This window comes from Coffea arabica, chromosome 11e (genome assembly GCF_036785885.1).
Source record: "Coffea arabica cultivar ET-39 chromosome 11e, Coffea Arabica ET-39 HiFi, whole genome shotgun sequence".
Taxonomy (NCBI): domain Eukaryota; kingdom Viridiplantae; phylum Streptophyta; class Magnoliopsida; order Gentianales; family Rubiaceae; genus Coffea; species Coffea arabica.
The window spans coordinates 47,039,533-47,051,840 of NC_092331.1; the positions used below are offsets into that span (position 1 = coordinate 47,039,533).

A 12,308-nucleotide genomic window follows, 5' to 3' on the forward strand; every position below is an offset into this window, starting at 1 on the left:
TTCATTTTTGCCACTAAAAAATTGAGATATGACCTTTTTGTACATAAAAAATGAGTGCATATGGGTCACATGGTGATTTTATACTAAAAAACTATGTTTTGAAACTTGAGCCGGCCATCGACTCGGTCGAGGTCAAGGGTCGGTCGAACCCATTCAAGAACCGGATGACGTCATAAATATATTTAATTTTAAAAATTAATATATTATGTAATTTTTCTAAAAATATATTACTACTAAGAAATGCAGGTTCAATATATATTTGGTATTTCTAAGATACTTTACAAGAAAATACAAATAAGGTAGTATAATTGAGTAGCAATTTATATAATTTACAATTTAGTGCATATTCAACAGGTTTAGAACCAAATTGGAGGGCTTATTTGAAAAGTAATACAAGAATTTAGGGCTATAGCTATAAGTTCTAAAATCTTTTTAGGTGTAATACTAGTTTTCTAGTACTCTAAGGGTCAAATCATAAAATTGATAAAATATTTCTAGGTGAATTTCTTATTTTCTTATTTTTAATGTTTTAACCCTTTTTTAACTTAGATCTTCCATTGGAGTTGTTTGAGAGAGATCTATGGTAGGATATGTGAAGAGATTTGAGAATAATTAAAAGAAAGAATCAAAAAAGGAAAACAAAAAGGGTAAAACAGGAAAAGATGGAAAAAATTAAAAAAGCTTAGAATACAACAACGGTCAAAGGTCAGAAACGGCACACAAGACAGAGATGTTAATTCTTGGCGGCAATTATGAATAGTACATGTCCTGTGGCTATAGTTTTTAAGTGGTCCCCACACTATCCGTCTTTACTCTTCTTTAGACCTCAAACTCCGGTTGAAGCGGTTCTTCTGGTTTTCCGGTCAAACCCCGATTTTGACCGGGTTTGACCGAGTTTTTGTTTCCCGATTTTTTAAAGCAACTCGGACCGGATGTCTATCCGGTTCCTGGTTCAACCAGTTGAACCGGTCTGTCCGATCCGAGTTCAAAACACAGCTAAAAAGTGGTTAGAAAATTAGGTTGAGACCAAATTTTGCTAATTTGAATTTGTAAGGGGTATAAAGTTAATATTTTAAAAGTAAAGGACAAAAAAAATTAATTTGATGAAATGTGAGGGATATTTTAAATAATTTTTCCAAATTACAAATATACTGATAGGAAGACTGAAAATTCAAAAGTAGGATAAAGTTTTTATGAATTTGTATTTTTTTTAATGAAAGTGAAAAGTTTCGAATTTAAGACCTGCCCCGTGAGTACCATCCAATGTATTTCTCTTCCCCTTATGCATTTGTATTTGGGGAACTAGTAATGTTCATTAATTTTATTTTTAAAAAAAATGGTAAGATGTGGTGAATTTACTATAGCATCCCGAATAGTTTGGCCGGAGAAAAGTTAATTATAATTTAGTCCTTAGGCTGTCTAATTGTCAAAAGAAATACTCAACTTGCTAGGTAGCAGTCACTGGCTCCATCATGCACCGCAGCTGGCCACCACCTCTGATGAGGTTTTTTTTATAGGCAAAATATATCATTCAACTTATTTTATTTTTCAAGGAATAAGAATTTGACATTCAACTTGAAAATAACTGTAGGACTGTCAAGGCCAAACTCAATTGTGGCTCAATTATGAGTAAGCATGTCAATGAATTGGATCATATTCCGATCCAATCCAGACCTAACATACTTTTTATGGATTTGAATTTAATTTTTCTAACCTAGATGTAGACCCTGTAAGAGAATCACAAATTTGAATAGGATTTGATTTTTTATGACAATGCCCAAATCCAGAACCAAACCTAAACTCTACCCAAACTTATGTGTGCATATAGAATTAGTTTATAATAGTTCTTTCTTTGGATTTATAATACTCCTCAACTTCTTAAATATTAATTTTATTATTTGAAAACAAAAATTAGATGATATTTATATTATCTTTGAGCTTTATATATTTTTAATATTTTTACCTTAGTTATTCAATGTATATTGAGAAAGATGCCTATAGATACCCAATGGATATCCAAATTCATGAGTCTGATCCCTAGTTTTTCCTTTAAATTGATAAAGGTCTAGGTCTAAATTTGGATAGTGAATATAAATCAAGAATCCCCTAACAATTGATATGCCTAGTTATAATCACCTGCAAAATTATCTCCGACTCACCAACTCTCATAAGATCTGTATCAAAATCTTTGGCTTAGAGAGTATTAGATCCGCTGTCTATTTTGCATTATTTAATCAAATTTAATATTTAGATTCAAAAACTAGGTTAGAACATATTTTTAAGGGTCCAAATGGGCTGAGTTTGAATGAATGCAAATTTTTATGTATCAAAGCCCTTGATTTACTTTATAATTCTAAAGTTTAAAATTATTTTATTTTAATAAATTTTATAAATTATTAAATTATTTTATTAAAATGATCCTGCAAATTAAGGGATATTTTGGTCATTAAAATAGTAATCCTACCTCATCCAATCTCCAACCAAACACAGAATATGATTAGTTTGCAATATATTCTATCCAACTTAGAATCAACCAAATACTAGATGATTTGGATTATTAATTCGAGGATGACTCAACCCACGATTAATAATCTAAGGATGAGTCGTCCTATCTCATCCAATCTGCGAACCAAACGAGCCCTTAATTTCTTTTGTTTCCTACCATCCTTAATATTCCTACAATTTCTAAATCTTTCCATGGCCAAAACAACAACCTTTTAACCTCCTTTTCTGAATTCCTAACCCATGCAACTTGTTTTTTCATCTTTTTCTATTCTTTTTATGATGAACTCAAGTCTAGTTTTTTGATCCATTGGAGAAGGAAGAGAAGATGGAGAGCCTAGTAACGAGGAGGAAGAGGATGAGATGAGTTTTGCGCTTTTTTTTGTTGTTGGATCTTTTGCAATTTTATTGGGTGTTCTCAAAGGCACTGTTAGTTTTTAACTATTTCTACATCCACTTTTGTTGTTTCTTTGAGTTTTATTCTTTATTTTCTTTTTAAGCTTTAATTAAAATTAAAAATTAATGATTGCCAAGGGATATTTTTTGGAAGATTGAGTTGGATTTTGGCAGCTCTTAGATTGGGAACATTGGTCTACCGACGGACTGGGGCATTTTGTTACTTGATTTTATGGCTCAAGGGGTTGATTGTTATTTTCCAGAGCTCAGGGGGAACGTTTGTAGTTTGGCCAAAGTACAAGGGTGGGTGGATGTAATTAACGCCAATTTCTTGACCTCAACTTTGACCATCCGTTGACCGTCGTTCCTCACTCCCGAGTAATCTATGATTTAGGAAAGCAAAACAGTTAAGGAAAGTATTCGCAAGTCGCAAACCTTAAAAAACACCGACTTGACTTAATTTAGGAAACAAACGGTGAAGAATAGGAAACTCCGATCCCAACGGAACTATTCCTTCCTTTTCTGAATAGATACACTAAAAATCTATCCACATTGCTGATGATTCAAGCTTCTCCCTTTTCTATTCTATGTAAGTTCTACTGGCTAGATTTTTGGACGGGATTTTCAGTTATCAGTCCTGGCCTCTAGGACTTTTCGATTTTTCTTCCTGTTCTTTCTCTGCTTGCAAAATTCTTCATGGATGTCATGACAAGATCTTCAGTTTTTCATAGATTGGGCGGAAAGCAGCAGTGCCAGCATTACTATGTCAAGAATGATTATCCAGTAGTAGTTTGTAAGTATTGGCTTGCTGGAAAGTGCAACAGAAATCCCTGTAGATTTCTTCACTCAAATTCACCAATTTCACAACCAAAGCGATCAACTTGGACCAATCCCAATCTCTCCTCCTCCAGCAGCTCTAAGAATAATCCAAAAGTTTCGTCTTCCAGCAGTAGTGGTGGTGGTGGTGGTTGTGGTGGTTCTAAGGAGGAAAGTAAGTTTTCAAGAACTGCAGAGCTAGCCTCCGGTGGTGGAGCAAGTGGTGAAAAGGGTGATCAGAAAAAGCTGTGCAAGTATTGGATTACTGGAAACTGTGTTCATGGTGATAAATGCAATGATTTGCATACATGGTTTCTTGGTTCTGGATTCTCCCTGTTGACAAAGTTGGAAAGGCGGCACAATAGGGCTGTTACAGGAATCGCACTTCCATCTCTGTATTGGGGATTGCCACACTGGCGGGTGTGTTAATGTTGTTAATCCCAACGAAGGCAGGGATATTGGATGCTTAATTAGTGAAGGTTCATGGGTTTTTGTTGGTTTGCACAATGCTGTCAAGGCATGGAATATTCAGACTCAAACTGAAGTTACACTTCCTGCAGTTGGTCTAGTTAAGGCCATGGTTGTGGGTGGTGATTCTGATGAGAAACTCTTTGGTGGTGTCCAAGATGGTACAATTTTGGCATGGAAATATTCGAGTTGCTGCACTGAATCGATGGCAACGCTTAGGGGTCATAGGCTTGCTGTTCTCTCCCTTATTGTGGGAGCTAATAATAGGCTATTCTCAGGTTCCAAGGATGAAACCATAAGAGTGTGGGACATTAGAACCTTCCAATGTCTGCAGACGCTAAAGGGTCATACTGATTTTGTGACCTCTCTTATTTGCTGGAACCGGTACTTGTTATCTGGATCTTTGGATAACACAATAAAGGTGTGGGCGTCAATCGATGATGATGGAAATATAGGAGTAATCCATGAGGTTAAAGAAGAAAGTGGTATAGTTGCTCTAGGTGGGATAGAAGATGCAATTGTAGCTAAGCATATATTGCTCTGTTCTTATAAAGACAAATCTGTACGACTATACGAGTTGCCTTCCTTTGCTGAGAAAGGCAGAATATTTTCGAAGGCAGAAGTAGAGACAGTTGAAAGAGGCTATGGTGATCTCTTTTTCACTGGTGATGCTACAGGAGAGGTGTCTGTTTGGAAACTGCTTGGCGAGCAGACAACTGCAGCAGAGGCTGCCTCAACATGAAAGCTTTCCTAGATTTTCCTAGTCAAATTGTAGAAGCAAAAAAACTCCATGCACGTATTCTTTAAGGAACTGTACAGCCGAGGATGGATAAAGTAGAACAGGTTTTTGCCTTTGTTAATCCATTCTCTCAGCAACATTGTTTTATGTTATGATCTTTTTTTTTTTCCGGAAATTTATGTTGCGGTCTTATATATATATAATTTGGCTGTTTTAATGAAACCAAGTGACCAGTTGATGAGCTTGATATATATAAGACCGCAACATAAATTTCCGGAAAAAAAAAAAGATCATAACATAAAACAATGTTGCTGAGAGAATGGATTAACAAAGGCAAAAACCTGTTCTACTTTATCCATCCTCGGCTGTACAGTTCCTTAAAGAATACGTGCATGGAGTTTTTTTGCTTCTACAATTTGACTAGGAAAATCTAGGAAAGCTTTCATGTTGAGGCAGCCTCTGCTGCAGTTGTCTGCTCGCCAAGCAGTTTCCAAACAGACACCTCTCCTGTAGCATCACCAGTGAAAAAGAGATCACCATAGCCTCTTTCAACTGTCTCTACTTCTGCCTTCGAAAATATTCTGCCTTTCTCAGCAAAGGAAGGCAACTCGTATAGTCGTACAGATTTGTCTTTATAAGAACAGAGCAATATATGCTTAGCTACAATTGCATCTTCTATCCCACCTAGAGCAACTATACCACTTTCTTCTTTAACCTCATGGATTACTCCTATATTTCCATCATCATCGATTGACGCCCACACCTTTATTGTGTTATCCAAAGATCCAGATAACAAGTACCGGTTCCAGCATATAATTTGGCTGTTTTAATGAAACCAAGTGACCAGTTGATGAGCTTGATTTTTAAGTGATTTGTGCTCTTCTTCCTCCTGAATAGTTCTAGCCTTCAGGGTGTCAATCAGAGACCATGAGCTTACCTGAATACAGTTGCACACAGTCAAAGCTACACCAAAAAGTCTACATCTCAATAAAAAATGGAAAAGAAATGCACGCATTTAACCGCCTAGTCTTGAAATTATATATAATAAGAAATCAGATATGCAACTTCATTCTTTACCTGCATAATGCGTACATAACCTTTGTGATATATTTGAATGCAAATGCCAATTAGCCTAGGTTAGACAAGGACCAGCAACAAAAGGCACTGAATTCATGCTACATGTATGGATTCAAGTCGCCCAATGTCTCTAGGTTGTATCGCAACTTTGCATGTTACTTTCTCACCTAGTACAGTGCATTTCATTGTGGACCAATCCCTTCTCCCCTGCCCCCTCCTCTCTCTCTCCCCACCCCACCCCCACCCCAACACGACACCACACAAGCAATTGTCCCATTTGTTGGTGTTACTATTCCGCAAGGTTGTGAAGCATCACCGGTATCCACCCAGGTTCTTGCACCAAAGTCTTTTTCCAGAGAATTAAATCACTTTTGATATTCTTACCCCCAGTCTGCTCCAAGTTAATGTAATCAGCTCTACTGCATAAACTCCTGCAAATATCAGCGACAATCCATTGCTCTCGTGAGCCAAGAGTTGCTTTCTATTGCCTCTCATATTTGCATTTACTCGTCCATCAATATTTCACTCAGAATCATTGCAGCCGCTTTTCCCCAGTAAAATCACAAATCATACCAATCCAGTAGAAAATTCTTCAATGGGCTTCATTTATGCTTAAATTCAGAACAGCGTTCACCTATTGATGGACTCGTGCATTAATGATGTCATTTGCCTCTATGCTTAAATTCAGACTAGGGTTCACCTACTGATGGACTCGTGCATTAATGATGTCATTTGCCTCTTTTGCACCAGCCTACCTTCTAAGAAGTACAAAATTTAGTTCAGAGAGGCACACTGTACCAAGCCCCTTTCTGAACAATTATCCTGTTCAAGATCAAGAAAGCAACCTTTTAGCTAGAAACAACAGTTAAACCAGGACATGAATCCACATACAGCAAAGGTTTACGTCAGCAAGCAAGCAGGAAGGAAAGACACCTTAATAAGAAGACAAACACAGACGAAATACATCTACTATCTTCTAATATTAACTCCAAGTGAGAGACCGAGGCCTTTCTTTACATAGATAAGCAACAGATACCCTCAGATAGTAATTTGACATGGATATGTACAATTACATGCATTCTTGCAAGACAGTTTAAAAAACTCGTTCAGAGCAAATTATAAAACTGATATTGGGATGGTAAACATGCTGAAAAATGTGAAATCTTCAATTTGATTTCTTTGTAGAAACATGTCAATACAAGTGTCAAGACCGGACACTAAAACCTCAAATAGAGTCTTGCACTTGCATTAGCAGCCACGCTTCGCTTTAGATGACTGAATTAAAAAACTTGGCACAGTCCTTGATTGAGTACTAAAACATTATTCAAAAGAGTAGCATTAAGTAAGGCTTACAGAAGATTTCATGTTTGGTTGTTCCAATATTCATCTCAATTCCTCATGATAAAGCCAACTCCTCTAGGAATGCATACATTATAAGCTACATTATATGGTCCCAGAATAAAAGGAGAAGGCCTACGAGAAAAGTCACACCATCAATCAAGAATGTGAAGTGCAATTCCCTCAACCCCCTTCTTTTGCACATAACTGTTAATATAATTATTTATTTTCTGATCTTCTGGTAATACAATATTTTTTTAAGTAATGATTAAGGAAATTTGTCAACTTTACAATGTGAGCAAAACAAGACTTTATGTATTACTATTTCATATCAGAATTTCCAAGCATGGGTATGGTAAATGTTAAAAATGCACCTTTCCTGGATTGGGTATCAATCCAAGTCATATGCATGTAGCTTAATAGAACTTGCTGAATGAAGTCAAACACCCTGAAGAGATATTTCCAACTGCTCCATCCTTTTAGCCAAATCATGCTTCCCACAATTTTTCAGTCCATCGCACACCATGTCAAAGTTTCGTGACATGGGCAACAAATTTAATTCTGTCATCTCTACTAAATAATTGGCAGCCTCAACAAATCTGCCACCACGAGCACACATCTTTATTAACATAGTATACACTGGTCGATTTGGTGGATGTCCTTTCAGCTTCATGTCACTGAAAAAGCTCAACGCATCATCAAACAGTCCTTTCCGACAAAGAGCTTTCAGAATAGGAGCATATAGGCTAGGAAATGGACGGATCCCATCCTCAATAGATCTATGAAGAAACTGAAATGCGTCATCAATCCTCCCTACTTTCGAGGCTGAGGTTATCATAATCTTGTATGTCTCCACATCAGGACAAAGCCCTAATCTACAAACATCACGAAAAAGATCGACGCAAAAGTCAATTTCTCCAGATTTACATATAGCTTCAGCTAGAGAATTGAATGTGGCTACATCAGGAACAAAACCCTCCTTCGTCATCTTCCTAACCAATCCTTTTGCAGATTCAACATAGCCAGCATTCAACAATCCATCTATCAAAAGGTCCCGACCACGCACGGGAGGATTATAGCCCTTTCTACTCATTTCCTCCAAAAATTCCTGTGCCTCCCTCATCTTTCCTGCTGAGCACCAGCCATTAACAAGAATTGCATAAGTCTTTTTGTCAGGCACAGCACCTTTGCGTAACATCCTTCGAATCAAAGCATAAGCCCCTTGGAAATTCTTGACCTCACAAAGAGCAAATAGCAATGAGTTGTATATTTCTGTTGTTTGTGGACAGTTGAAGTTTTTAAGACGATTGAAGAGCTCAACAGCTTGGTTGATAAGACCATGCTTACCATAGTGTTCAATGATGAATGAAACAACAGAAGGTGAAATATGGAGGTTCTGCACTTTCATCTGATGGGCTACCTTCCACATGGTCTCCCAGTGACTAGTACGAGCAAGGGTCTTAAGAAGCTCTTCAAACTCAAGTGTTGTTGGATCATAGTTTGGGTGGTGGGTTCTTGCCCAATTAAAGAAACGGAAGGACTCAATACCACTGCGGCAGCAGCTGCGCAGCACTCGATAAACCAGCTCTGAGTTGACAATGTTGGAAATGCACATTTTATTCAGCGTTCTTTCCATGTAGATATCTCGCCGTACAATGTTAGATATATGATGAATGGTTGCAAAGTAGTCATCATTGGAAGTTCTGCCCTGATTACCGCCAGAAACAGCAGCAGTTGATAAGGCTTTAAGACACCCAAGGATGCCAGTGGTGAAAGAGTGTCCTACAGCAGGACAAGCTCTTCCATGTAGACTGAAGCTAGAAGCGAGGAACATTAAGGTGCTGGCACAGTGATTTTTTTGGTTAGGAAGTTTGTTTATTTGCATATGTTTAAACAAACTTCAACCAATTGACTCCTGTTCTGATATTCAGAATCCTTAGGTTAGGTGGAGAGAAACTGGAGATAAACTACAGCTTAGACTAGGGAAAGAGAGCAAGCGCATAATACAAGAGAAGCAATACTAATTCACCAAATTAAACATGATGGAGAAAAAAATAAGCCACTTCAAGAGTAGGTCTCATTCAGAAATCCAGAACAGATCACTGTGTACACAATAGGCTCAAAATATGCCTAACATCTTAAAGCCCATAAACTATAAATACAAAAAAAGCAAATGAAAATTAAGAGATATTTAATCTTATTGGATTCTGAAAATTGATGGACAAGAAACAAAAATAAAGAAAAAGAAAAAAATAGAGGAAAAGAGAAACAAAACTAAGTGGACTCTGTAGTCTCCAAAACCTTGATTACATTCTAATCTTCTTTTGTTATTAAATAATGAACTAATTAAGAAGGGATCACTCAAATAAACTAATTGTCCCATTTACAAGAAGTCCTCTTCGTATGAACAAAATTAGCACCAAATCAGTGTTTATCCGCTTTTCCCAATATTCTTTGTTTGTTTAGTCAAGAAATCTTTGCAATATCTTTTGTCCACATAAAAGATGCAACTTAATACCAGGTAAAGCTTACAATGATTCCTTTTCCATTTAGTCCTACACCAATTCTATACCGATCTAGATATTCATTAGCAATAATCTTTCAATTACTAAGTTAATTCGCTTTAATGGCCAAAATTCAAATCGTAAACTTTAAACACTGCTGGTAGCTTCCAAATTGTACCAGTACACTAAACCATTCCTCAAGCTCAAAAGAAACTCCTAGCCCGAAGGACGCAGTCATTCACTCAAAAATCCTAAATGCAAATCAAATTCCATCATCTGCTCGAGGAATGTTGTTGCTCAATTCTTATTCATCAAGTTTATAAGAAATTCCAATTCCGAAGTACATGATCATTCAGAAAATCCTAAAACGAAAATGAAATTCAATCTGGTGGAAGAAAATTATTTTTCAATGATCGTTCCTTTTTCTTTTTCTTATATCAAGCCAGCATCTTCGGTAAATTTGTTTGCTTAGTAAATTAGATTTCTGTTGATTAAGAAGCTTGAAGGGCATCAAACAAAACACCAGTACACCCATGTAGTCATATTACCTTTCTTTCTCATCTCCCTCACTACATTAACGCTTAATTATGGTGTCAAAGTTGAAGCTTTAGAACTGAATTTGTGAGGTTTCACAACTAAAGTTAAGAATTCACTTCAATTCAGTTGACTGAAAAACCTACGATTTCCTAACACAGGCAGACTAAGGGCTACACGGGAAAAAAAAAAAAAAAAAGCTTCGGTTACCAACCTGTAACAATCCGGCGAACCAACGGCGGTAGCGGGGCACAATAACCGGCGATTATAAAATCCGAAAAGAAAAAGAAAAAACGAAAAAGATCCAAACTTGAAGCAACCTTGCAATTGGAAAAATGTCATCAAACAAGAAATGAAAGCATAACAAAGCCAAATTATGCCAATGGATGGGGCTGAATGTGAGTATCTAACAGCCAAGTTAGTAGCAGTGGAAGCAAATTCGTAGCGTTGGAGCGACGGAGGAGATAAAGAAGGAAATTAAGGAGATCAGACGGAGAGAAGAGAGAGATGAGAATAGACTGGACGCATCAAGTGGGAGGGCTAATGGAGGAGGAAAAGTCTCAGAATGAACTGATGGACCTGGGTACTAAAAGAATGGAAGAAGCGGTATTTTGCCTAATTGGTGAGAAAGCGGAGGAGGGGGCTGCCGGAGATTGACATCGGATTGCTAGGTTGGGCATCACCAGACCAATCAAGCTTAATTTGAATTCAATTGAGTCTAATCGAGTTTAAATAATGGTATAAATTTTTATTTATATACTTTTAATCAATAGATAATGTAGGCATTTTACATTGATAAATAAAAAATTAAAAAAACATATATATGTAAATCTCGATTGAACTCGATTAAACTAAAGAATTGAAATTCAAAAAAACAGAGAGCTCAGAATTCACCACGATCAGGGGCAGGACAATTTCCATGAACTTTTTTCTTCTCAAGTTTCATGAAAGTTGTTTACTTCTAATCAAAGTTGATTTTTCCAAAAGCCTCAGAATCAATAAAAAAATGTCCAAGTTCCTAATAAGTACTCTCAAATCCTATAAGTCAGGCATTATCCCGAATGGGTTCCAAGACAAATTTTGACTAATTAACTAAAACTCAAACAAACAAGAAAATGGAAACCAAAGACCAACTTGTTCTTTTGTTCTCATAACATCATAAATTACAAGCTTAAAATAATAATAATAATCGCATAGAATCAATCAATACCACAAATTATCAAAAAAATACCTTAAAAAAATAATGTTTAATAGAAAAAAATAAAATTATGAAGTTACCTTTATATACTCTAATTCTATCTGAAAAATCTGGAATAGTAGGGAGTAAATTACAAAGCCATGTCGTTCTCGCCTGATGCTAGGGAGAGACTGCTAATAATAGAGACTATTCCTCGTTCTCTCCTGAACAAGTATCAGCTTCAAGGAAATAACGAAGAAGTTGGGCACTTTTGTTTGTCCTTGGACGCTAAGATGGAATTGATCAATGAATTTTGCCAAATTGGTAATGAAATTTCATTCTTCACTCATCGAATCAATTCTCAACTCATTCACTGGAAGGGAAGGGGAAGGCTGACAGATACTAATTAAAACCCCATAATTTCAACCTGTGTTATGCAGTGGCCAGCCCAAGTGGAGGAGGCGGCGGCAGGAATGCTCCAACAGAGCATTAGATATGGCGATCGATAATGGGAAGAGAAGAGAGACGTTTGAGTTTTTTCCATCAATTTTATAGTTGACCCATTTTTTAGATTTTACCCGTAAAAGACCCGCGTATTGACCCGATTTAAGAGTTCAAGCGTGGAATTGGAATTGGAATTCTTTGGTCCAGCCAAAGAATTGGAACTACGGAATTCGATGGATTTAGAATTGCAATTCAATTCTAATTCTATAGGAAAAATAATACCCAAACACAAGAATTGAAATTGAGGTTTCAA

The 12,308-nt window shown here is 36.6% G+C and overlaps 1 protein-coding gene and 1 pseudogene across 5 annotated transcripts; one reads left to right on the forward strand and one right to left on the reverse strand.

Moving 5' to 3' along the window:
* Window positions 1-2,547: 2,547 nt before the first annotated feature.
* On the forward strand, window positions 2,548-5,068 carry LOC140021444 (zinc finger CCCH domain-containing protein 17-like; annotated as a pseudogene).
* Window positions 5,069-5,219: 151 nt separating this feature from the next.
* LOC113716982 (uncharacterized) lies at window positions 5,220-12,087 on the reverse strand. Of its 5 annotated transcripts, none has more exons than XM_072072225.1 (4): window positions 11,653-12,087; window positions 7,711-9,251; window positions 5,999-6,820; window positions 5,220-5,858 (listed from the first exon to the last, which is right to left on the reverse strand). In XM_072072225.1, the coding sequence occupies exon 2, from the start codon at window positions 9,219-9,221 to the stop codon at window positions 7,776-7,778; it is 1,446 nt and encodes a 481-aa protein (XP_071928326.1). In that variant the 5' UTR covers window positions 9,222-9,251; window positions 11,653-12,087; the 3' UTR covers window positions 5,220-5,858; window positions 5,999-6,820; window positions 7,711-7,775. The 5 variants fall into 5 exon arrangements, with proteins under 5 accessions (XP_071928326.1, XP_071928324.1, XP_071928327.1 ...); XM_072072223.1 differs by having other exon boundaries at window positions 7,711-9,256; XM_072072226.1 differs by lacking the exon at window positions 11,653-12,087 and adding an exon at window positions 10,589-11,577.
* Between the last annotated feature and the right edge of the window lie 221 nt (window positions 12,088-12,308).